Source organism: Triturus cristatus, chromosome 3_1, assembly GCF_964204655.1.
Source record: "Triturus cristatus chromosome 3_1, aTriCri1.1, whole genome shotgun sequence".
Lineage (NCBI taxonomy): Eukaryota > Metazoa > Chordata > Amphibia > Caudata > Salamandridae > Triturus > Triturus cristatus.
This window is the reverse complement of record NC_140583.1, coordinates 819,032,086-819,058,565: the sequence shown is the minus strand read 5'-3', so window position 1 is coordinate 819,058,565 and position 26,480 is coordinate 819,032,086. Positions and strand designations below refer to the sequence as shown.

General features: G+C 42.9%; 2 protein-coding genes across 2 annotated transcripts in view; both read left to right on the top strand.

Annotated features, from left to right (window-relative positions):
* LOC146861110 (uncharacterized) overlaps nucleotides 1-6,080 on the top strand; it is a 97,556-nt gene extending 91,476 nt beyond the window's left edge. Inside the window, exons 28-29 of the mRNA XM_085645170.1 lie at nucleotides 5,189-5,224; nucleotides 5,953-6,080. Coding sequence (XP_085501296.1) covers nucleotides 5,189-5,224; nucleotides 5,953-5,997 — 81 coding nt within the window. The 3' untranslated portion in view covers nucleotides 5,998-6,080. The remainder of the gene's footprint in view (nucleotides 1-5,188; nucleotides 5,225-5,952) is intronic.
* On the top strand, nucleotides 6,076-19,184 carry LOC146861109 (collagen alpha-1(VI) chain-like). Its single transcript, XM_085646209.1, has 8 exons — nucleotides 6,076-6,148; nucleotides 6,563-6,571; nucleotides 7,741-7,874; nucleotides 9,253-9,362; nucleotides 11,415-11,601; nucleotides 13,956-14,130; nucleotides 14,775-14,804; nucleotides 16,445-19,184. Exons 1-8 carry the CDS (start codon nucleotides 6,076-6,078, stop codon nucleotides 17,053-17,055), a joined length of 1,329 nt encoding a protein of 442 aa, XP_085502335.1. The 3' UTR covers nucleotides 17,056-19,184.
* The last annotated feature ends 7,296 nt before the right edge of the window (nucleotides 19,185-26,480 follow it).

Sequence of the window (26,480 nt, the reverse complement as noted above, 5' to 3'; positions counted from 1 at the left end):
CATAATGTATCATCTAGTCCTTGATAGAGGGTTGGTAACATGGGTAGAATTGAAGATTTTGAGTGCAAAAGATGAGAACGTTTTACAAGAAGGACAGGGGAGTGAGGGTGTAGATCTGAACTTTATGAAGAGAATATAATAGCCTCAAGCAGTTGGTAGAAGGAATAATGGGATAGCCTAGAGGACTTGAGAAGCAAATTGGGCAATTTCAATAGAAGGCAGAATTTGTTTAAGGAAAGAGGTCAGCAGAGTGTTTTGGCAAAGTAAGAATACTTTAGGAAACACAGTAGTAACGTTTTCACAGCAGGTTGTATGCTTCATCCGCAAGCTAGAAAGCTTTAAATAAGCTCGGGTGACTAGTGGTGTGATAGAATTGTTTTAGAAGTCTGGGACTCGAGGGTAAGGAAGAAGGAGGATGTTAGGGAGGAAGGCTGTGAGGCAACTTGAGCACAGTGAACGTGTAGGGCAGAAGGGCTTTAGAGGCAGGTTTGCAGGGTAGAATAGACTAGGAAGATTTTAGGGGCAGGGAAAGATTGCTGTGACAGGGTAGGAATCCTTAACAGGAGGAATGAAAGATTTTAGAGAAAAATGGTCTAACTTATGAGGTAGCATGTGACATTTTTAAGGGACGGATGCCTTATGGATGGAGCTGTGGACTGATTTGAAGGAATGTACAGGCAAGGTGTTCATTTTTAGAGGATGAGCACCTAGACATATGTCGAGTGTAGAATGACATTAAGTGCAAGGTGTGAGACTATGAGCGGTTTGTGTCAACATATTAGGGCAAGTGAAGAAATATGTTAGAGTGTGAACACATGAGTTTCAGCGCTGGAAGACGTCAAGGATAAGATGTGAAGATATCAGAGGCAGAGTTTTAGGATATTAAGAGCCGGGCCGGAGACGTTTGTGGGAATATGTGGCCAGGATTAGAATTTACCCCACAGTTCTCCTAAACCCAAGCCAAGGAAGTACTGCAGTCTCAAATGAGCAAAGTGAAATAATTTGAAATTTGGAAATTCCAGAACTGGTTGCTACTGCAAGACTGCGGAATAAATCCACCTTCTGGAACTGCAACTAAAGCTACATTCCCAGACACTAAAATCCCAGCAGGGTGTGTTTTATGGGATTTGGAATCTGGGAGAGTGTGGCTTTGGAGTTCCAAATTAGGTGTACATCTCCTAGTCTCTGAGGACGGGATGCTTCAGGAATGGGTGTCTTTTTCTTGTCGTCTGCTGTACGCCCCACTGGAAATTCCTGTAAACTGTTTTTGTTGGAATCGAGCTTTGTTTGAATTTTCACAAACTCCACATCCTGTGGAGCCAAGCCAGCAGACTCAGGCAGTTACCAAATATGGAAATCCTGCTTCTCTCACAAACCGACAGTGAACCGAGACTGTCTGCTTTCACAGGCTTTATTCTCCATTAACGCAAGCAAACTAGCTACCACTTCAGAAATGGAACATGATGCTCTTCGCATATACAAGAATAATGGATCATTACCGCTGCCTGCAATACAGGGTTTTATTTCTTTCGGCCTCAAGAGGGTTTCCAGTTATATCACTGACAAGATGCATTCAGATCACTAAGTTTGCTGTAGAAATCTAATAACTGAATCCTCAGCTTTTTCCTATCACATCTCTGTCTATGACTATCTTCATATCCTGTCTCAATAAGTCCATCCGACTATCATAAGGGTCCCACTCTGGGGCCTTTAAAACACCAATATTATTAGCATTTATGAAATGCTGTGTTCTACTGCTGCACCCTGATGTGCAAAAGGATAATAAGCAGCATGTCTCTTGCAGTCCTCCTGCCTGTTAAAGATAACATCTGCCCGAGTTTGACCAGAACAGCTCATTTTCAGACCCATCAGTTCAGTCAAAGAACATCTGGCTCATATGAACCTGCATTATGTTCAGGGTTGAAGAATGCTGTACTCATATCAGAGCAAACCATTGCTCTATTGGAACGAAATTCATTAGCATGTTTTGTTGAAAAAATGCTGTCATATCCTTGGAAGGCAGCATTGCCCTTCAAGGGGGGGTGCAGGTCTGGGAGTTCTACCACTGTGAGCTCAACAGTCATATTTGCTTTTTCTACATAAGACATCAGAGCTGGTTCCAATGTCAAGATAGCACCTTATGTGAAACCCTCCTTATGAGATTACCTACTTCAGTCTTGGCCCAAGCTAGGATAGCCTATAAGTGAGGCTATGATTGGAGACGTCTGCACTTATACAGAAGGATGGCCAAACAGGTCCCGTCATATATATAGCTTGTTCAGTCTGTCGTCATGGATGCCCTTTGTTTCCATAACATCTGGTCACCTGCATGTGTGTGTGTGTGATTTTGGATGTCCCTCTGCATGTGAATGATGAAGTCCATTGGGCTCCATCTGTGAGATGCTCTAGATGGCAGTCATATTAGGCTGCCTGCTCAAAGTGACAGCTGCCTCACTATCTTTGCTGTTTGGAATCTGCTTTTTTGGGAGAGACAGCCTTCTGTGAGAGCCATTCTGCACTTAATCCAATTTATGACGGACGGTATGGTAGCATGACCATGACATGAGGTCATCACGCCAGAAATATGTCCCACAAGATTACAGGGTCTGCTACAAATGAAACCGAAAAAAGGTTTGTCTCTGAACAGGAACTGCTATATGTATTGCTTTGTGTATTCCTTTTAAGGGAATTATGAAGTGGGGTAAATAATCTTTCTACCGATCACTTCTAGCAGCCTCATAATTCAATGCGTATTTCTCAGTGGCGGGCAGAGTTACTTCTACCATTTGCAAAACATCCCACTTGGAGCCTGGCAGCTTGCATTCCTTCCGCTATTCCATTGGAGTGTGCGCAATCTATTTGCCCCCTGATACGCAGTGGCATCTTAGGTAACATAACCCAGTCTGTTCACTCATGCTCATGCGGTCTATGGATGGAAATAAAGCGTACTCTAAAATACATTCATAAAATACATATGGCACAGAGAGTTCAGTTTAAGGCACTCTGTATTGTTTATAGGGCAGCTCATAAAATGGGGCCTGAGCCTACAGAGGAAATTCCTCTGGTACTCTCCAGCTAGAAGTCTCCGTTCTTCTTCAGCTAATTTGGTATGTGCCCCATATTTTAACAAAGCTCGATTAGGAGGCAGATCGTTCAGTCATGTAGCGTCCAGACTCTGGAACCCATTGCCTATCGAGGTCAGACAAATTAATACTCTATTGCGGTTTATGATGGAACTGGAAACCAGACTCTTTCTGAATAATTAATTCTTCAGTCCCCCTGACCCGACCTTCAGTTATGCACAGTGTCCCCTAATGGTAATCCCAGCACCCATTGGGTGACAGCCGCGCTATAGAAATGCTACTTACAATTACAATTACATTATCTTTAGTCTAGCTGGAAAGCGTCTTCCCGGGGTAAAGAGATCACAACTTCCATTGTCACAAGCACATCTTGCAGATATGTGGCCAGACTAGGAGCTGAGGTGTGAATGCAGGTGCTCTTCTGGCAGCATTAGTGGTCAACCACCTAACATTCATCTAGCATCTTGGGACTCTTCAAACATGAGGAAAGGCTAAAGACTACAGGAGAGTGGAGTCTATCGGGGAAGAAAAGTATTGCCAGCACAATTCACACCAGGCCCCAAGTTTACTGAAGTTTTGTATGGGTGCTCACGCGAAGCAGAGTGACGCTATGTAACGCTAAGTGAAACTAAGTGATAATTAACTGATACTAGCATTAGAGTTGATCAATGGATGTGCGCAAAAGGAATTATCTGCTGAAATTCAATACGACTGCAGTTGCAAATGGCATTGTGTCGCACAGGGCAAAGCCCTTGAAAATCCATCCAAAGTGGAGTTGACTTGGTGGCAATAGTGTAGGCATCCATATGATTCAAAGCAGTGTTATACCTACTAAAATCACATGCAAAGGAGCGTGAAATAGTGTTACGCTGAACCCTATCAGAGACTGAACCTAACTGCTAGCAATGTGCATATGCACGTCACATGATTTTTCTATGCAGAAAATGTTATATTATCACGTTACACATATATTTCATAATTTGGCCTTGGACATTCATTTGCATGAATTAAGTGTGCTTGACAGTAGTCTCAAATACAAGGGTCACAAAAACTGCCAATAGGTGTCAACTATTCTGCCTGTTCACATTTGTCAACACAAAACCCTGTTGAGTGTTATATAAGCATCATGTTATTTGTGTAAGCATCACCAATGACATAATTGGCATGCTACACTTTGTAAATATGGTGGTGTGCTATTTTTGATTGTTAACTCAACACTGCTGATTTTCAAACAGAGTTGTGCTGTGTAGTCTTTAGTAGGTCTTTTCCAATGTGTTGAAACACACACATTACAACAAACACCAAGCAACTACCTTTTAGATGGCCCCATCACACATGTAAGACATTGGCCCTCATTTAGATTTCAGTGTTAAACGATTAGGTCATTATATTTTTTTTCTTTGATGTTTCAAAGTGAATATTGGCCAACAGTTCTTACCTTGGTAAGGAAGAGTAAAATTCAGACAGGGCCTCTTGACCAACTGGGTTCATTTATATTAGGTGGATATTCTTCTACCAGGGCAGAATGAGACCAAGGCAGTGGGAATGTTCCCACCTATGAAGGGTGGATTAGCCCTGGGCAGCTTAAATATACATTATTTAGGGTAGGGGGAGTCCTCCGATAAATAGGTGTTCACTGATGAGGACAGATTGGTGAGGGGGCTTCTTCCACAAAAAAGACACAGTGAGACTTAAGTCCATGATAAGGTCACTAACCAAAGCACAATAAGGCCCATACAGTGGGCATACACCACAGAATGAGGCTCAGGCACTAACCATGTTCTAGGATGGCAAGGCAGAATGACAGCCGGGGAGAATAAATGCCTCTTGACTTAGAAAGTGAGGTCCCGGCACACAGCATTTGTCTTGGTAGGCAAAGGCTCTGCTAGCAGTGAAAGAGTCTCCAGATTGATAGAGATTGTCTGGCACGCAGCTTGCAGAACACATCTCTTTTGTGGCAGCTCAGAGATCAGGTGATGACACGCATTCCAGTAGGCTCCTAGGCTTGTCTTTAAATAATGTAGATACCATGTGGGTGAATTTACAAGATTAGGCAAACTAATAGTCATCTAATACTCTTCTCTGTCAATACATCTGATTTCTAGGGTAGCCAAGGACCACCAGGACCACCAGGACCAGATGTAAGTAGTACATTTCTTCTGGTGTCCGGTCTAGAACTTCCACCTTCTCTTCTGGATTTCTCTTCTATTTGTCTTTCTTCTTCTGGCTGGCTTTCTCCAGCTTTCATCTTCTAGTCTTTTTATTCCAGCTCTCGTGTTCTGGAGTTTGGCTTAATTATCCTAAACTGTACTGTGTCTTCCGGCCATCACACTTGAGACTTTGTTTTCTGGTTTTCTCCTTGCGAGCTGATTTCATTTTTTGATCACTTCAGTTTTAGTCCTAACTTCCTCTTTCCAGCCTTCCTCTCCTAGTCTTCTCTCTCAAGTCTTTATCTTCTTACTGTCTTTCTCTCAGGCCTTTTCCTTCCAAACTCAAGAAGCAGCAGACCTGCTTAGTTGATATGCCAGGGCCTCTAATGTTGTGTAGGATGGCCTGTTGCACGCCGCTCTCCAAATGACTCCTTTGGCTTCTGGTTTATGTTTATCTGTTAACTAAATTCTATTTTTGATATTTTCTACTGCATCTTCTGTTTCTATGATCTCTTCCCAGATAATCTTTTGTCAACCATCTCTCCAAGTCTTTCTGTCCTACAGCCCTTCTCAGACCTTTTCATTGGTATATTTTCCCTTCAGCCAAAAGGATCTTTCTCTGTTTTCTCACTACATAACATGGTGGGGTATTTTCTTTGGCATGGGTCTCCAAACTACTCTTGATAGAGCATCTGCAATTAATGCATCGTTTATTTTAGGATTGTGAAATCCTGGACATCATCATGAGGATGTGCTGTAAGTGAACTATTTTTTCAAATGAGTTTATTCATGGGAATTATGACATTCCTTTAACTCTACTAGTCTGCCATAATTGTGTGCGGATGGAAAGTAATGGTGCTGGTCTACGTAGTGAGAGGGCAGATAAATCTGAAAATGATGTGCAGAACAAGACTGGTAGACATCATTGTTAACGGTCTCATGCACCTAGTGCCACAGGGCACCTCAAGTACATGCTCCTGTTTCCACTGTATTACAGATCACATCCATTGCCTGTAACTCTACTCCTCTAATGCAAGTATGTCAATTAACTGCCCCATGGCTGCATCACACCTCTATTACCGGTTCTGTTCTTTCTGCAGCACAGGGCATACCAATATTGTTTTGCTCCCACTTTGATGCAGGACACCTCCACTGTTTTTTTGTGTCTTGGCCAGACATTGGCACATTCTAGAAAGTGCATGTACAACTAGTATTTTATAGAAACCACTTGTGAGCCCAGTGAAGAACCTTTAATGTGAAATTCAAACATTTGAATAACTGCAGTTTTTTGATTGCTTTGTGAGTTTGACATATGTCTTTTTTTTCTAGCTTGCTGCGGTGAGTAACTTTTTCTAATCTTCGATGGTGAGTTCCCCTTCTCTGCTCAATATACTCTCTCTGGTGTGTGAACTAACCGATCAATTTTCATTTTCTCTGGTAAGTGCTATGCTCTGTTCTTCAGAGATGAGTAACCCAGCCCATGTTATGTTTGCTGAACCTTTTTTGGAGTACTCTGTCCAATGATCTATTTGCACTTTGTAGTAAGTACGCCTGCCCTTGGTCTGGTTCCTCTTTCTGTGGTGAGTACTTTGCTCCCAGCACCATTTTACTTTCTCGTTCTCATTATGAGTGTCCTGTATTTAGGTGTGGGGATTCAGTGGCTGAAATCTCACATTTCAACATGTACCCCTACACTCAAATACATGGATTATGTTCCCAGAATGGAGAGTAACGTGTGCACCTGAGATTAACAGATCTATGGGCCCAATTCACAAAGGTAAACAGAGACGAAAGTTTAAATTTACGACTTTTGGTATTCACAAAGGGCATTTACAAGTAGTAAAGTTAGACTTTTGTCTCAGTTTAACTTAAGTTTTGGTCTCAAGTTTTACTGAGATTAAAATTTAAGGTAGACTGAGGCAAAAAGTCTAACTTTATACTGAAAGTCATGAAGTTAGACATTCGTCTCAGGTTATCTTTGTGAATTGGGTCCTATGTGTTTTCCTCCTTCTAGGGGTTATAACGCATCCAAATTCACACCCATTTCCTATCTTTAAAGTGGATGGCAAATGGGTGAGGGGGCACTGTTGAGACCATTGGTATGGGTGACTAGGCAGTGGACAGGGCAGTGCAGGTGAAGTGAGAGCTGGAGGAACATCTGAATCTTCTCTCATTTTGCAGAGCCGTTGGACGCAAGACGCAAATGCTGCCCTCAGACCCCAGAAGCCTGGTGTGTCCGGGGCCTGGAATTACTGGATCCAGAAATTGCAGACCCAGTAATTCCAGGCCCAGAGACACCAGATAAGTTGAATGGCTCGAAGTTGATGGAATTGATAGAGTTAGTGTGATCACAATTAACAGAAAAAGGCTGAAGATTATGTTGGGAGTACATACTCGCTATCAGCTGACATCGTTTGCGAGTTGGTTGAGGTCAGGATCTTGGAAGACCTGTCAGTAACAGAGCAAGGGGTGCCTCATCTGAAAATGATTTTGTCTTCTAAACACAGAGTGTACCTGTGGGCCAATAGATGTCCTGTTTGTGGTGGACAGCTCGGAAAGTATCGGTCTCACCAACTTCCAGATCGCCAAAGACTTCATCATCAAGGTTATTGACCGGCTCAGCAGAGATGAGCATGTCAAGGTAAGCCCTTATGGAGAACATGACGGCTTTAACATTCCCTTCGCTCCCATCAATATCAAATAAGGAGACTGGCCTACAAGAAAACAGGCTCAATTAAAGTGCAACAGGAAATAAACACGACAAGAGTGCCACCTACCATTCTAGTAATCAAGGCTTACCAACAGATAAGAGGATAAACGGGGACACACAGTTTCACATACACTTCCAGGGATCAGGACCAAGGACAGAGGCTAGAAATCCATGGAGGCATAGGCAGTACAGGTCAGGTGTTTGAGGAGGCTCAAACCTTGAATTTAAGACATTTTTGATGTGTTGTTTGAGTTTTCTAGAGCATGGTCTGTGGTGGTAAATGTGAAAGAACAATGAGTTTTATCCTGCTAAAGAACTTTATAGTGTGTTATATGTATGAATTATCGTGCCAATGGACTTTGCCATTTTTTCATTGAGGTGCGTCATCTGGTGCCCATTACCTGATATGTGCAGTTTGTTTTCTTGATAGCACCGCTAGGCAGATAAATAATTATGATTCAGTATTGTGAGTCTAATGGTCTGAAATGTTTAAGCTGACGTTTTCTGAATAGCTCTAAGCTGTACTTTGTGTTAGTGTGCAGGGAGTGCTGTTGAGTTGGCAGCACTTTGCTCACTACATACTGTGTTATGCACATGAGGGTGATGGGGATGTGGTTAGAATGTTCTGTTTAGGAAAGGTTACTTATAAGAAAGATGCTGTGGAGGTATTATTGTTAAGTAGCCATATTGAATGTGTGTTAGGATTTGTGACAATGTATGTACATTTATACTTTATGTTGATAGTTGTTGTTTGTATTTCTTAAAGGCCCTCCCTAGAATAACAACCATTGCATGAAACAGACAAAAGACACAGTCATACTCCCTGCAGTATTCCGCTGTGATAAGGCCCTTCTCCTGGTGACTGTAAACCATGACAGTCGGGGAAGCATGGTATACTATTATTTCAAAGACATGAGACATTAATTATTGCACATTAACTGCCTACTGAGTCTGACCCATAGGCGTCCCCCTGGTGACAAACAAAGGGAATCAGTGAGTAGACGGGACAGGCTATGCAGTGGATTTCAAAACTGAATGTGTGGTTGGATGCATGTGTGAAAGTAGTGTTTTTGTCAGTTGATGGATGGGTTGGTCAGTTGCTGGATGGATGGATGGATGGCTGCATGCAGCAGATAGAAAAAAGCCACTAATAATATCTCATTGTGTAGAAAAGCTTGAGTATCCTTCAAAAGACATCTGGTGTGGGGGCTGATGTCTGATGCCTGGGAAGCAGTAGGCAGGGCATATGCTTATAATGTCTTCTCTTTGATGGCTACAAACATTTCTAACTTCTACTCTATTCTTGCAGTTTGACTCCAAGGAATCACGTGTTGGAGTTGTTCAGTACAGCCACGACAATACTCAGGAGACTGTAGCCATGGGCGATCCTAATATCCAAACCATTGGCCAGCTGAAAGAGTAAGTGTGCACAAAGCTGAACACAATTTCTTGTGAGAGTATTTTGCACTGTATTGAGGCACATGTGTAAGAGTTGCCTTAGATGTCTGGGTGGCACGACTCAAAAAGGCCCTGGAGAATTTAATGGGATTATTTGAGAGCTGTGACATGGTTATATACAATGCTGGGCAATTGATATTGTAACTAACGAGGGGCGGACTATAAACATGAGCGTGCCCAGCTAAGGAAAGTTTAGGCTCTTGATATATCCCAAGATATTTGACCATCTTAGCTGGGGCAGCCAGGATAGACCAGAAGTTTAACTGCAAATGGCTCAGAATTCAAGAATGTTCTTGATAAGCACCTCAGTTGTGTCTGAATTAAACTTTGACAAGTTTTATTGCAACCGATCCGAGACCACCACCATACATTAATGGAATGGTTCAAAGGGGTCATCACCCAATCTATCCAATGTGTGTTGATAAGTTGGGTATCAGCAGCATAATGCATACACCTGAGGCCAAATTATTTTACTAGTTTCACCAGCTGGCATATGTAAATATTGAAAACTGGTGGGGTAAATGCTGACCCCTGTGGCATATCTAGGGGCAATGTCTTACATTCTGACATAAATGGAAGTAGATATACTGCATGTGACCTATCCAGTAGTTAAGATCTACACCTCTCTACGGCCCTGCCTCCAATACCAATCTCCGGTAACCTGGTGAGTAACGTAGTATGCAATACCATATCAAAAGCAGTGGTCAGACCTAATAGCACAAGGGCTGAAGGCTCAGCTTTGTCCGTCAGCATTTGAAGGTCATCAACCATCGCTAACATGGCAGTCTCTGTAATGTGTAGTGGTCAAAACACTGACTGAGTTGAATCTAAGATTTGTCCATTTGCCAACACCACAGATAAGAGTTGATTGACATGTTTCACCAGGCTCTTGGCAGCAAAAGGTAACAGTCATATTAGCTGAAAATTAAACAGTAGTGAGGGGTCAGCACAAGTTTTTTTTAAACTTAGGCACTATCAGCACTTTTTTTCCAAACCTCTGGAACATGACCATTAATTTAGGAACTATTGAAGACCTCCAGTAAGGCAGGTCCGAGAACCTCCATTGTTGCTTTCCAATGGAGAGGAAGAAGAGGATCTAAAAGTGAATTATATTTTAATAAGGTGATAATCTAAATGAATTTGTCCAAGAACAGATGCTCTCAATGGTACCAAAATGTAATGGTCTGTACTATCTAATGTAGAAGACACCTCCTTGCCCTCCTGACCTACCAGGCTGGGCATGACAGCTGCATCAGCCTCTCCAGGTGACAAGAGTTCACTAGAGGAAGTTCGTGATTTAAGGATGGTAGAGATCCTAACTTCAAAGACGTTAGACAACTTATTCGCCAACTCCTGGGTATTTTCGATTGTATTCACTCACATTAATTGTAGGAGTATTCCCTTATTGTTTGGAGCTTTTCATTGGCTGAATGTGCATCCCCCAAAATTTAACTGGTGTAGAAAGCAGATTTTGCAGAGGCAACAAGTTTCTTTTATTCCTTCAAAGCCTTCTTCAATGCATCCCTAGAAAGGATGGTGAGATTATATTTGGAAAATATATAATATGGGAATACATAAAATTGCTTATTTATGGTTAGGAAATGACCATAGATGGGCTTAATGTTGTAATGTGATTGAACAGTTCAGGGGTAGGTCTTTTAATGATGATGTTTGATGATTTCTCACTCTGTTGTGGCTATACTTGGACTTTAAAATTGATGGTGGTAGATTAGGCTTTAAGAAATGGTCTATGGTTGAAATGATAGTTGTGATGTGGATGTAGAGATTTTGTGTACGGCTGCATTTTGCCTGTAGAAATCATGTTTAGGAATGCAATGTGACTGTGTAATGTTGAGTAGGACTGTCCCTCAGAGATGCTGTATAGTAATGTGATATGACTGAAGAGATGCTGTGGATAGCTGGCCTCTTGCTGTAGGTATCTATAGAGTCTGGTTGTGTATACATATTGACCATGCTGACTCAGGTCCTCTCCTTGTACCATCGTGCCCACAGAGCCGTGAAGAACCTGGGGTGGATTGCAGGAGGAACATGGACTGGAGAGGCACTCTTGTTTACAAAGGAGAACCTTTTGAAGCGTTTCTCTTCTGAGAAGAGAGTGGCACTGGTGCTGACTGATGGGCGCTCAGATACCCTGAGAGATCTCACACCTCTCTCATCCCTTTGTGAAATTAACACTCAGGTAAGAGGCAGTGACATGCCCAGAGTTTGATACATGGTACCTTGCACATAGAATTGTGAAACTAGTCAGCCTATCGCAAACTATTTCAAGACCCAATACGTTTGTGGTGTGTGCCTCTTGGATGTGCCAGAAAAATCAATTATATCTAAGCTCAACCTATAGATAAGCTCAATATTCAGAATCCACGTGACATTGACAGTAATGTCCAGACAGTCCTAACCTAAAGCAGAGTACTTGTCATGCAACAAATTGAAAACATGGCATATCCCGAACGTGCAAGAGACAAGCAGACACATATTCAGGGCTTTCATAAAACAGAATTCACTACCCATAGCATTCTAGCCAGCAGCACAACTACCACCCAGGGTAAAGCCAGCAGCAAGGCCCATGTTGTTTAATCAATGTGACTGTAAACGCTGTACCAGCAACCAAACGGCAGCAGGTTTGTATCCAGGAGCCAACCTAACAGTGATGTACACATGCAGAAACCAAGTTGACAGCAAAGGTCCTTGCTAGTAATCAAGAAAATAACAGTAATCAGAGACACAGTATACATAACTAATAACTAAGCAAACAGCATATCCATAAACCAATTTGTCTGCAACATTCGTATCCAGTAACCAAGCAAAGAAACTCTAAGGATACGTGGGTTGATCCGCAGGAGCGTCAGGTCCGTGAAGACAATTCTCAGTCTTCCCCTGCGGTTCCCCGTCTCTATCAAACACTAGAGAACCGGAGGACACGCCAGGGGAAAACAGGGAAACAAAACAAGGGAAGGAGGGTAAGACGTCAAGATAGTGGCAGAGGCGGATCCCAGGGTGAGACTCTTCTGTGCTGTAATGAAAGGTAGATTATAGACCATCCACATATAAGTACCTACAATTAACACCTTGCCAATTGTACAGTCCTACCTCTCGATATGCCCTTTCCTATGGAGGATCTTGTTCCCAGTCAGGAGGTATGAACCGTGGAAAGTACAGTCTAGTATCCTATGTGACATAAAACACTGATTGAGAGCCTGTCCCACGCCCAATAGCCTCAGATCTGCCTTAAGTATCACTCACCCTTTGTGAACACCCAAAAGCCCCAATTCTGCAACAGGTTAACCAAGTTGATGTTGATAAAGGGCTGAAGACTACAGGGGAATAGAACAACAATCGTTACCTCACGCCCGCTCTAGGGTAAACCGTGTATATAAAGAAAGGTAGCGCACAGCGCTATTACCGTGTTTCTGATGTATACTGGTCAAACCATACCGTGGTCCACGCAAGTGCTCCACCTCCTTCCTTCAGTTCTTAGCCATGGAGGGTCCTCACAGAATGGGAATAGAAAGGGGGTTCGGAAGGGAAGAGGACCAGCTGGCGAGCAAAACGCTGAGGAACCACGAGCTTTACACTCGAGACTTAATTACTGGGAGGTGCGCGGGGATGAGCGGCACCTCTCACTCCAGGGTATACCAAACCCGGGATATTTCAGCTGTTTAGAGGGTGCGGGTATGTGGGGACCGACTGACAAAGGTGCAAGGAACAAAGCACTTAACAAGGGAATATAAATGTAACTTAGGATTGGAACGAAAACACAGAGCCAGAGCACACACTAGACGCCACCAACAGGGAGTGATTGAAATAGTAAACACAAACGGGGGAACCAGCGCACTCACAAATCTTGCGGAGTCCCAGAGACTACTGTGATGCAAGAATAGAGCACTAACCACCAACTTGATGCATCCGACGAAACAACAGAGAGTGGCGCTTCCAGAACGCCAAGGACGCGGAACGAGCCGCGAGAAACAACGAACAGTAAAGAAGGACTCCCGGAAACAGGAAATCAATAACCGGAAGACAGGCTACACTAACTAGGACGGAATTAGATTCCAGGCTAGAACGCTAAGCGCGTTCGTGAAATCTCAGAGTCCTTATATACTGGACCGCCTGCCGCTCCTAACCGTGGGGCATGACAGAAACAGGCCCCTATCCAGTAACCAAACAGAAACAAAGGTCAGTGTTATGTAAACACACCCTTTAGACTACTGACCAGAATGAAATAAATCAGTTTTTTACACAGTTATGGATGTGGGCAGTCACCATTGAGGGATGGATAAGCATAGCCAAGGGTTGCGGCAGTGGCTCTGATCTTCAGCATTGTGCCAGTGTGGTAGACATTCTCAGAGGTCAGGGGACATTTTGTTACAGTGTTGATGTTTCTGCAAAGATTACAGTGTATTATCTGAACATCTCTTTCACTACTGACATGTTGTACATGTCTACCTTGTCAGACATCACAGTCTGCTAAAAGAAGCTAATTGCACCTCTGCAATGTACCTGACATCTATGGGTTGGTTTTGTTCATCACAGGTGGTCTCCCTGGGAGTGGGTGATATTTTCCGGGCACCTCCGAACCCAGAGCAGTTGGACCAGATTGCTTGTGGTGGCACATCGTACAACCAAGGGATTTCATTGCAGAAAGATAATTATGCTGAGCTCCTTGAGGATGGATTCCTGGAGAATGTTACTGCTCATATCTGCAAAGGTAAGAGACTGGGGCAGGTAAGTGGGTTCTAAGAGGGATCCTAGGAGATACAGGAAGGTTTGAGGGCTTCTAAGAATTAGAAGCCCAGGTACTGGAAAGAAGTATGGGGTTTGCAATAGCCAAAAGTTGGGATTTGCAGTGGAGTCATCTAAACAGGATTTCAAGTCTTAAAAGGTTTGAGAGGGTTTGAACAGACAAAGTGGGGTTGAAATTTGCTAAATATCCAATCAGAACCAAAACAGATGATTAAACGTCACAACTTAGACAGAAGATTTGATACAACCATACACCATGGAATAGAAGAGTGGTGTGCTGCAAAAGCTCCAGCAGCAGCAGGAGTGAATACCACAGAAAGCAGCACACAGCGTTTGATTGCAGATAAAAGGGATAGAGAACTTCATACCACAGTCACAAAGAACCACAGAATATCTCACACACACAGACAGAAGGGGCTAGAGTGGTCATAGGACTTCACATATACCACAGAGAGAGAGAAGGGTTAGAACATATCTGACAAAACACCGCAGACTTGAGGTTTAACGTCCTTCCTGACACTTAGGGTGTTAAAGGGTACTTTTGTTTCAATTGTCTCATGGTTCAGACTTCTACCCTCTTTTCTAACATATTAATCTGTGTTTTCACAGACAAGAAATGCCCAGACTACACCTGTCCAAGTAAGTATTCCCCCTTCCTGTATCTTTGCTTGAGTGACATATGCAGCCCTGACTGAGTGACAGTCTGAGTGATAACCCCTTCCAAGATTCACCCTATCATTGATGTGCTCGGTTGCCAGAGTAACATAAGTTGTAGTCTGCATGCTTCATGATCACCAGTGATTATACTGAAGTTTTGATTGTTAAAACTAATATCTCTTCCAATTTCAATGATGATAGGCAAAATGTATATTATTAATGCATTGCAATGCTTAGTGTGGGGTTCATCAAGAAAGGTTGGGTCTCCATTGTTGTTGCCTATGCATATTAAGAGAAAGCCATATGCTTAGAAAAGATGGTTGTCATATGACATATTTCACTTCTGAGTGGCCTTTTTCATTCAAACATTCTTTTAGCACACAACAACCTCATTTGCAAACAAGAAGCAATGTAGATTAATTTGTTATTTAGGATCCTGGGGGAAGCTCTTATTTAATATAGGCTGCTCTTTGTTTATAACTAATGTGCAGCCGGCCTCCCTCTACAGCAGTCAGTGCGTACGGTCCCCTTTGATTTTTTTTATCTCTCATTAATTGTTTTGGAGATAAATCGCAAACCAATTAATAGAGAGATTCCCTGTAGTTTTCTCATTCATTGTTAGATTATTACATTTTATTTGACTCTTACATTGGTTTTGCTATTTGTTTACTACTGTATGTTTTATTTATACCCCATCTCTTCATTTTTTTTTTACTTTTTGATTATGGGTGTGGGGGAGGACACTGTCCCCATCTACCCTTTGCATTTTCCCACCTGTTCCCTTTTCTTCTTTCCCTAATTTAACCCTTGCCCCTTAATCCTTATTAGGTATCTGTTCTCTTCCTGATTGTTTTGTTACCAATGTTTTGGTACCAATGTCTTTTTTCCAATTATTTTGTCTACCAAAATGTAATTTCCAATTTAATGGCATTTTACCACTGATTACGTCAAGCTAGGAGGACATCAGTGGGTGAGTGGCGAAGGAGGGATAGCAACACTGCAACATGTCCCACAACATGGCAGGCATTTTGGAGTGGAGGGTTTACTCTGGTGACACCTGCACAAGTGTCTTTTGTTAAAATAAGAATTAACAAATAATCATTATTTAAAAAATTCATATAGGGCTCCATTATACTAAAATCATTATTTTACATGTGTTTTTTGCTGGTTAGATTATTTGGGCAATTGGTTTCAAAAGATCATTATTTGTACAGTGCTCTTCTAAAATATTGAACATCTTTCTATGTCTCACCCTCAGCTCTGTTTTCTTTCTGATCAGCCATGACTCTTCACTACCCTCACAGTGATGATCCTTTGCTCTCTCTTCAGTGTACTGGCAACCCCAATAAACCAGATGCCCTGCTATAGTTTAGAGGTGATCCTCTTATCACCTGGCCATCCATCTCTACATAATGTCCTCCTGTAGTTTATTCCCATAGTTCTGTCTTCTTTCTCAGTCAAACTCGAGGTCCTGTTGTCCTCCTGTGAAAGACCATTGAGGAGTGTATTATAAACCTATGTAGCTATGACCATGCGCGACTATTTTTCCTGTTTGTGTCACTGTTATTTCATACATCATATTTTACATTTTAAGTAAAACTATCATTTTGTTTTCTCCCTAGTCTCATTTACATCACCTACTGACATCACCCTCCTTGTGGACAGCTCCACCAGTGTTGGGAGTCGCAACTTTGAAACCACTAAGAAGTTTGTGAAGCGCATGGCAGAGAGGTTCCTGGCTGCAGGAAAGACTGCAGATGATGCAGTACGTATCTCTATCATCCAGTACAGTGGACGGACCCAGCAGGAGGTGGAAGCACAGTTCCTGTCCAATTACACCCTGATTGCCAATGCCATTGACAGCATGGCATTCATCAATGATGCTACTGATGTCAACGCAGCTCTTCAGCAGGTCATCCGCATGTACCGCCAGAGCCCCCGGGCTGCAGCCAAGAAAAAAGTGCTGATCTTCTCAGATGGGAACTCCCAAGGAGTGACCCAGAGCATACTCGAGAGAACTGTGCAAGACGCCAGACAGGCAGGCCTTGAAATCTATGTGCTAGCTGTGGGCAGCCAGACCAATGAATCCAACTTACGTGTCCTGATCGCAGGGAAGAGCACAGACTATGATATTGTTTATGGGGAGCGCCATCTCTTCCGAGTGGCAGACTACCCCTCCCTGCTAAGAGGGGTTTTCTATCAAACAATCTCCAGAAAGATTTCACTTGACTGAGGAGCTGGAATGAGCCCCGAAGTGGCAATCTCAACTGTTCACTTATATTGTTTGAGCACACTTTCCATATCCATTGACACCCCAAATAATTACATGGATTGTGGGAAGAGTGCAACCCTTCTGAATGAGAAAAATCCCTCTCCTTGTGCGTAAAAGAAGCCAAGGTGAGCAAGTAATTCATTCTATCAAGGCTGACCCTCTGTATCCCTTGTCCCATAATAAGTAATCCAGCAGGCATAGCATGAGTGTTTATCAGTGTCCATCCTTTCCTCCCTGAAGAAGCACCTACCAGAGTGTGGAAGCACTCCTCTGAGCTACAATTCAGCTTCCCTGATTTACTCTTTTGTTGTCTTTGTGTTATCAGCAATATTCAGGATTCTCCTTCTTAGATGTGATGGTGCTGTTATACGAAAGTGTGGGGTTGCGATGCTACATCTTATCGCTAATGAGGTTCTCAGCCATCTTGTAAATAGATCACCTAGAAAGTTGGACTTAGAACAAGGGGATCTGAATACCAGGATACTAAGCAATTGCTTGCCTATTCAAGCACAATCTCAACAAATTGTCAGTTGGGGGTAGCAAATGATGATAGGGAACAGGAAGTGCAAGGCTTTTTTCTCTCTCTTTAGCTTCCATATGAATGAATTGCTGGCCAAGGTGGGAGGAGAGCATGTACTTCAGCGTGTGTACTGAATTTGCTGTTTTTTATCTATACGTGGGTCAAACCTTCATTTGTGTGTAAAAGAGGCTCCCATTTTCTTGTTGGGTGTTGGGATACTTTTTCTTCTGTTTTTGTCTGAAAATGGGACACCATTTATTTCTTGCACCCGATTTCCATTTTTATCGGGGTGCTTTATCAAACTTTTGTGAATACAAATGTCTGTAAGTGGTATGTGGTAATGTACAAATCACAAAAAATAAACCACAAAAGCATAAAAAAGATGTCTAAAATTAGACTCTATTATGGAATTAAATCTGTACCTGGTCACCCCATCCCCTTAAAAGCTCTTCTTTCGTCTACTATGTAGGGCCTTCAAACAATGATTTGAGTGCACAAACACTCTAAGTGTCTGCATGCTCTGCTCATCTTTTAACAGCCACCTCAAGAGACTGGAACCTCCTGAGGCTTGGTTCTCATTGCCACAGGTGATTTCAACTCTTTTGAAGAAAACACCATTTAGATGAACATTGGGCAAGTGATATTCTCGTGGAGGCCTATGAAAGAGTACATTAAAGCAAGACCAGCAACTCCTGCCCAAAGGAGTAAATATGAAGCTATGAGTGACATGAGATCGAAGTAGGAAAGCTACCAACCACTGACAGTTCAGTTTGAAGGAAAGAGCCCCAGTCCTGGCTGTAAGGAAGAACTAACTAGCTGAGTTGTTGATTGACATAAAGCAGGTGAAGAGGGTCCAACCAGGGAGGCCCAATGAAAGATAAGTAGAGAAGGTAAGCCTTCTCATGAGCTGTGTCTGTGAAGTGTGTAAATGGGAGGTGGCCTCTTTTAGTCCTTATGATTGGGGAAGTTAAGGGCATGCATCATTATGTATAGGATATAGGGGTCTATTTTGATTGAATGTTGCTGCATAGTTTAAAAGATTCTGATGCTGATACGCTCTGTGTAAGCAAAAGGATTTGAAGATACGAGGCAGCAGGTCTAACTGTAACGGGTGCAGATTGGCCATAGCACGCCATGACAATTTATAGTTACAAAAGGTGCTCTCCCTATTTCCCATCCCCAGATGGATGTCTTATTATGTCAGTATTATTGGTCCCAGATGGCACTTCCCCTTCCTGGGGGACTCATGATTTTCCTGCTGCTCTCCCTCGACAGTTTGCATAATCCATTGCTCGTATTGAGGAACTCTCCACTCCTCAGATCAACTCTTCCTCTGTGATCAGACAGTTCCACTCACAATTCCTTGAGTGGTTATTTGTTCTGGTGTATTCCAAGGAAAGGTCCCAGGACCAGAACTAATGGTGCTTTTAATCACTGAATGAGGTGCTTTATCAATGGTATTTCTAGGTTCTTTTGTAATCCAGAATCATGCCGGGTTTGTATTTTTTTGTTTGACTGAACCATTTTTCTTTCATCCATGTGACAATAAAAGAGTTCCTCCCACAGATAAGCTTGGTGTGGTTTTCTTTGAGTTCTACATTAGCAGGTGCAAAGTTGAGAATTACAGTTAGCATCTTTCAAGCAGCTTGTATTCACAGTACTTTACAGTCACTCATATCCCTGGACACACACTCATGCACACACACAAACACACACACATTAACACTTCCTTTTCTAACTTGAAGAAAAAAAAGTGTTCACTTTTCAAAATGGACAAAACATTATAACAACAATGAATAGAAAATACTGGTTGAGATTTAGACTCAAAGGAGCCAAATATGAAATTCAATGAGACTAAGGTTAACAGGGCAAAAAATAAATACTTGGAACTGGCAAATTAAAGTATAAGATGTATGATAGGAGAATTCTAGGATCTAGCTCTAATTTATTTAGGAAGATGAACTGTAGAAGTAAATATATCTATAGCTGATCATAATCAGATTATTTCTTTAAAAAAAGGAGGATAAAGAATACTTGTTAAACTAAATTACAGCCAAAATTAGAAGACTTACTTTTTAAACCCCTCAGGTAAAGCATGTATGACATGCTAAATAATCCACACAACCCTCTTTATTTAATAGTGCGAGTGCTCTCCTGGACAGAATCCAGAGCCCCTCGGTCTTCTAGTATTGGTGGTATTCCCCACTCTGTACTGGAGGCAACTCCCTGATGCTGCACACTCTAGTCCCAGTTTGTGCGCAGGTCTCAGGAGTTAAGTTCCTGCAAGTGCCCCACAAGCTTGAAACAGTCTTACCAGACCCATTGGCAGCAAGCAGTCCTGGGAGGGCAAGGATGCTCCTACGGAAGTGCTGGTCTCCCAAATTTCGGGGCCCACATCCTCTCGCCATCCCTTCTCCGATCACACAGTGCCCTCCTCTGTCTCTGGATGATCCGCTTTGATGTCAGACTCTGTAAGTGTTTCTCTTGGTTCCGCAGTAGTTCCCCCCTCTAATGGTTACACAAGAGGTGGCATAGCTTGGCCTTCCTTTGGCAACAGCCTTGTCTTCATAGCACCGCCTCACCATAAGACACAGGGGTCATCAACTTATACTTTACCACAGGGAACAGCCAGCAATACCCGGTGGTCCCCTTCTCAGTAGCACAGGTTCACTAACTTGGTCTCAGTCATAGACAACAGGCCAAACTTCACAGAGGGCCATCTCCTCTGCACACAGGAGTCTCAACCTACTCTCATCTACAGGTGATGGACTCCAATTCATGGTGACTTTCTCCTCAGCAGCACAGGGGTCACCAACCTGGTCTCAGTCATAGGCGACCTCCAAAAGTTCACAGAGGCCCCCCTCCTCTGCACATAGGGTTTTCAGTCCTGGATATATTTTAAATCCTTTTATGTCCTAAGACCCCACTACTAATATAGAGAATATCAAAATACTACAAGGATGAGCCCATCTGGTGGTGAGTACCTCACCAGGTTAGGATCTGATGATGAAGCATGTTAGCATGTGGGTGAGGGTTCTCTGAGAACACATGTTCTGTGCATGGTGAGCACCAAGGAGCAGGGCATAGTGACCGCTTGTTTTAGGAGACACCCTCCACTTTTGGTTTATGTATAAAAGTTTGGGGAAAACTGAGGGCATTTCCCCTCAAACTGTTCCTCTCTCTCCCCTCTCATTGGTTTTGGTATGTTATTTTAACAACAGTCCCAGGAAAGTTAGAAGCATAGAATTCATGACCATTAAATTAACCTTATTAGTTAGAATGCAACAGTCCACAAACCATCTTTCTTCATATGGTACAGAAGCTTACATAAATGTAGATATCATTTGCATACCAGAGACTTGCCTTTTAAAGAAATTGCATTGTAATAATTGTATATTTTACATGTAGGGAGCAGTGGAATGGTACAATGGATGTGTGATACCTTACATTTTTTTATTTCACATACACATTGGATCTATTATTGTGAAGAGCAATGTTATGGCAGTAAAACTGAAAGCAGTTGATGAATCAAAGAATATCAAGAATTTCATAGAAGTGAATCCTGCAAATTTCTAAAAATACCAGAAAACTCAGAAATCCCAGAACTAGACTGTCCAAAAGGTTGAACAAGGTCTTCTTCTGTCAAGCACCAAGGCTCTGAAACCATTCACCTGAGGAATTCTGTTCAAACCTATTCTGTATCATAGTATAAATACTCCATACCATGTATTAAACGCTACCTTGAAGTCTATGAGCTACATTTAAAGTTTAACAGACCAGGTGCTCTAACATGAACTGGCAGAGTTCAGGGCCAATGAATGTGGAGGTTCCGACACATCATCTAGAGTTGCTATTTTGAATGGCTGAGCCTTGGTTGACTGAAGTTGGAAACCCTTAACTTGACAAACAATCTGCAACAATGCCACCAGGTCACAATGGCAATAGCCAAAGCCTATTTAAGGTTGGGCAGATGCCTGTCTTTCCCTGCCTGGGTCGTCGATGTCAGCTATACAGGGAAACATACAACTTGCTTGATGAGTAAGCAGAAAACCTCTTTCACATCATGGATGACAATTCTTTTTTTTTAGAAACAAACTCTTGCACTGGTTTCAGAAAAGCATGAAATGAATGACAGGAGGGAGCAAATAAACCTGTCACCTCCCCGGCATTCATCTGTGGCTCAGTGAATCAAATGAACTGGTGGTGGATGCACTGAACACAGAGTGATCCCTGCAACACAGGCAGGGAGCTTGAAACATGCATGCAGTCCTCCATCAAAAGAGCGGAGCCCATGGACTCCACTTACCTGACACGCTACTAGGACACCTTTATTCTAGTGTACCTATATCTATTAGTTAAGCTAGCATTTACTGTTGATGGTGTTTTTCTTCTGTCATTTCAAAGGCTCATTACCAATATAGCTCCAGTCACACTATAGAAATATCTTTAAAAGATAACTAAACAAATAAATATTCATATGCTTTAAGGAACAATATTTCATAAAATACAATATCATGGAAATATTTTAGGAATAATGAATTAAAAACATAAGTGCAGATATATATTAGTAGTTAAATCTAATGCAAGTATCTCAGCTGATATGGCTACAGCAAAACTGCAGACTGGGCAGTGAAACTAAACGTGAAGACTCTTACAACAGAATAGTCTACAGTGATATTCTGGCTGGATACACACAAACTTCAAATGAATCATCTTTGATGATAGATTGCATATTGATGAATATTAGAGGTTTTTAATGCTGGCTGTTTTTAAAAGCTTTCAGGATATTCTTGTAATCACAAGGTGTTTTCATGATTCAGTCTACCCTAAGAAAGTCTTCATTGCGGGGATCATTTCGTCACTAGAACTTTACTAACATTAGAAATATTCAAGAACATAGTAGACAACAATTTCATGGTGATTTCAACTCTTCTTGTGAACAGTAAACACATTTACAATCAAATCTTTACAGAACAACAGTTTGCAATCTCTTTCAGGAATTTTAAAGTCTTGTTTTAAATATGTTGATATCATTTCTGCTGTTCTGAATATAACACCCTTCAAAACATGTGTTTTACGGTGTTGAAGCCATCCTTTCTTGGATACTTGGACAATTTACTATGTTCAGATTGTACACTCATACATAGCAATTTCTTGTCATTAAATAATTGTCCTTCTATTCTTTGTTTTTAAACCACCACTTGATCATAGTACAGCATCAAATACAACTCCACCACACAACTCACATGGAACTACCACTCCATCATCTACTTCCAAATCAACACATCTCGTCAACACCCCTATCAGGTTCAGCACTCCAAGCCGCAGCTAGAGCAAAATCATGGAAGTAGACTGGCTCAGCGCCTTCAGCACTGATCAGCCTAGCCAAACCCTAGCCAAACAGACAACCTCGACAAGCGGACTTGCACCCATCAAACCCAACAAGCATAGTAGATCAAATAGGCAGGCCAGCTGGTACAGAGAAGACTTCCGAGACTCCAAACACCTCTGTAAACAGCTAGAAAGGAAATGGAGAGCCAGCCACAACACCACTGACAGCTGCACTCAGACACTATCACCAGCAAATTAGAGACACCAAGAAAAAAGCAGTAGTGGACTGCATCGATGGAAGCTCCAACAGCTGCATGGAGATCTTCACGATCATCAAGGATTTCACCTCGCCTTCAGCCACTGCCAAAAACATTGCTGCCTCCCAACAACTCTGTGACAACCTATCCATCTTCTTCCATAGCAACTTTCTTGGCTGAATGAAAACTTGCAAAAATCAATGTCTTCCTCAAGAAGCCACAGCTGACCCGCATCAATTGAGCAACCCCAGACTAATCTCCCTGCTCCTCTATCCAGCCACAGTGTCTCACAACCCATCGCAAACTTTATCAGCTTTTAGACAACACACAATCAGGATTCAGAAAGAACCACAGCAAAGAAACAACACTCATCGCAGTCACCAACGGCATTTGAAACATCCTGTACCAAAGAGAAACAGCATTCCTCATCTTGCTCAACCTCTCCGCAGCCTTCGACACTGTCTCCCGCAACACCCTCATCAGAAGACTCCATGAGATTGGCATAAAAGGATCCGCTCTTAAATGGATTTGTTCCTTCCTCAGAAGAACAACCCAGAGGGTCAGGCTGACACACTTCACCTCAGAGACCAAGAAACCGATATGCGGTGTCCCACAGGATCGTCCCTAAGCCCTCCCCTCTACAACATATACATGGCCCCGCTCACCAACATTATCCAATCACAAGAGATCACGTCATCTTCTACGCTGATGACACCCTACTTCTCCTCTCCCTGACGGACAAGGCAAGCACCACCAGAACCAACATCACCAACTGCATGACCATGGTAGCGGACTGAATGCAAACCAACTGCCTGAAGCTCAGCCCCGACAAGACGGAAGTACTGGCCTTCGGCAACAAGACCTCTTCATGGGATTCCACCTAGGACCCGCCCCCGCACCCACAGACCACACAAGAATTCAAGGGATCACCCTAGATAACAAGCTCAGCATGACAGCTCAAATCAACACAGTGTGCCCCTCCAACTTCTATATCCTACGCATACTGTGAAAGATCTTCAAACTATACCTCAGAACACCGGATGGACTGTCACCCATGTACTCATCAGCAGCATGCTGGATACAACAACACTCTCGACTCTCGAAACAACTCCTACACAGACTCCAGACCATCCAGAACTCAGCAGCAAGACTCATACTGGATCTCCCATGCCGCAATCACTTTGCACCTCAGGAAGATTCACTGGCTCCCCATTCACAAGTGCAGCCATGTCAAACTTCTCACACACACATACAAACTCCTACATAACACAGTACCAGAATACCTGAACAGCTGCATACGCTTTCACCAACCCACCAGACAATCACTCAAACAAGACTTGTAAAGCACGGCTAATCACCCGTAAGGATATTCAGGCGCTGAGTATTCTTGCTGCAGACACTCAGTCGAACAGCCAGGTTTTGATTCCTTTCCTGAATTCCAGCAGAGAGGGTGAGGTCCAGAGGTGAAGAGGGAGGTCGTTCTAGGACCTAGCAGCAAGGTGAGAGAAGGAAAGACCTCCGCTGTAGCTTCGACTTATGTGAGGGGTGTTAGCGAGGTAAAGGGGGGTGGAGTGCACATCCCTTGAGGGTTGGTGATAGTTCAGGCAGTAATTAAGGTATGCTGGTCCTTGGTTGCGCAGGGCATTGTGTGTGTGGATCAGGATCTTGAAATTGCATCTCTTCTGAATGGGGAGCCAGTGAAGCTTCCTGAGGTGGGAGTTGATGTGGGTTCATTCGGAGGGGTCGATGATAAGTCTGGTCGCAGAATTCTGTATGATCTATAGTCTCTCCTGGAGGTGCAAGGTGATTCCTGCATTGAGTTCATTGACGTAGTCAAGGTGGTACTATTTGTTTACTTTTGTTATGACTAGACATACTGACAACTTCACTATTAATAATGCCAATGTTAATAGCACTATCCATACAATTTTACAGCATCTCTGGTTTCCCAACTTCATGTTAGAGCCTAAAAACAACATTTTCTGTGGCAAAAATAAATTTCTTCTTTTAATCTATTACAAAAATGAGTATGATGCTGACAGACACTGTTTGCCTGCTGCTGCTACGATTTTGAAGAGGGGGAGCCGTGGAGAGTTGGATCACATCCGTGGGGACTGCAGTCCCCCATACCCCTTGCTACTGGCTGGAGCCGTACTCATGCTTAAAAGAACATAGCGGTTCTGAGGACATTGGGACTCTGACAGACACTGTTTCCCTGCTGCTGCGACAATTATTCCAATGAGGAGCAGTGGAGAATTGGAACACCGCTTGGGGACTACAATCCCCAGTATCCCTTGCTGCTGGCTCGAGCCATACTCACGCAGGAAGCACCTAGGGCTGGGCCCACTCTCTTCAACGCTCATAAAAAGTGGACTCTATGGTGTTTTGGAAGTGCCCACCTGTGATAAGGTGACATGTTTGCTATCGTACAATCTCGGGGATGCATAAAGTAGCTGGGACTGCCTCTGCCATGCGTCCTTCAGTGCCAATTGACAGCATACTAGAGAGAGCAGTTGGAATCATTGCTAATGAAAAGGAGCTAACGGAGCACAGATTCTCTTTGGACTATGTATGGGGTGTCCTTAGTCATACCCCCAGACCACGCACTTCCCGATGTCAGCAGTAACATACTCTGGCCTCCCGATAGAGGGGTAGGCCCTCCACAAGTGTTAGACTGCCGTACGAACTGCGCTAACACCACTGACATTATAGGGGTTCATCCTGAGACGGCCACTTCTCCAACCACTCAGTGTGCCCCAAGCCTAGTGGGTAAGCAGAAAAGACAATTAGGGAGGAATGTGTCTGTAAAGCGGAAAGAACCTCCCCCTTATCAAGTAATACAAAAAAACAGCTACTCTCTTGGTTTCAGCCCCTACCGCAATCTCAGTGTTCTGCAAGCCACAGATGTGAACTTTTGCTGCAGGACTTTTCTTCACTTGCGGGCTTATGTAAGAAATTTAGAAGCATTCTTGAGGGGAAACTAAAACCGACATCGGACCATTTGGTCTTTTGGCCAACACTCCTAAACACCCAGGTGTGGAGCATTTGGGGAACAAAGGGAATGGGCAATCTGTACACGAACACATAACCTTGTGCAACCCTTTGCATGGCAATCTGCAGACTGCGGGTAAGAGCCCTCCTGAGAACTCTGTGGGCAACTGCAAACTTTTACCCAATGTGAATACCAGATGTACGCATACCTTGAGGACAACTGATTCAAACATGATTGGTCTGTCTACTACTACAGCTTGTCCTTGTTTGCTGATCACTAATTCACC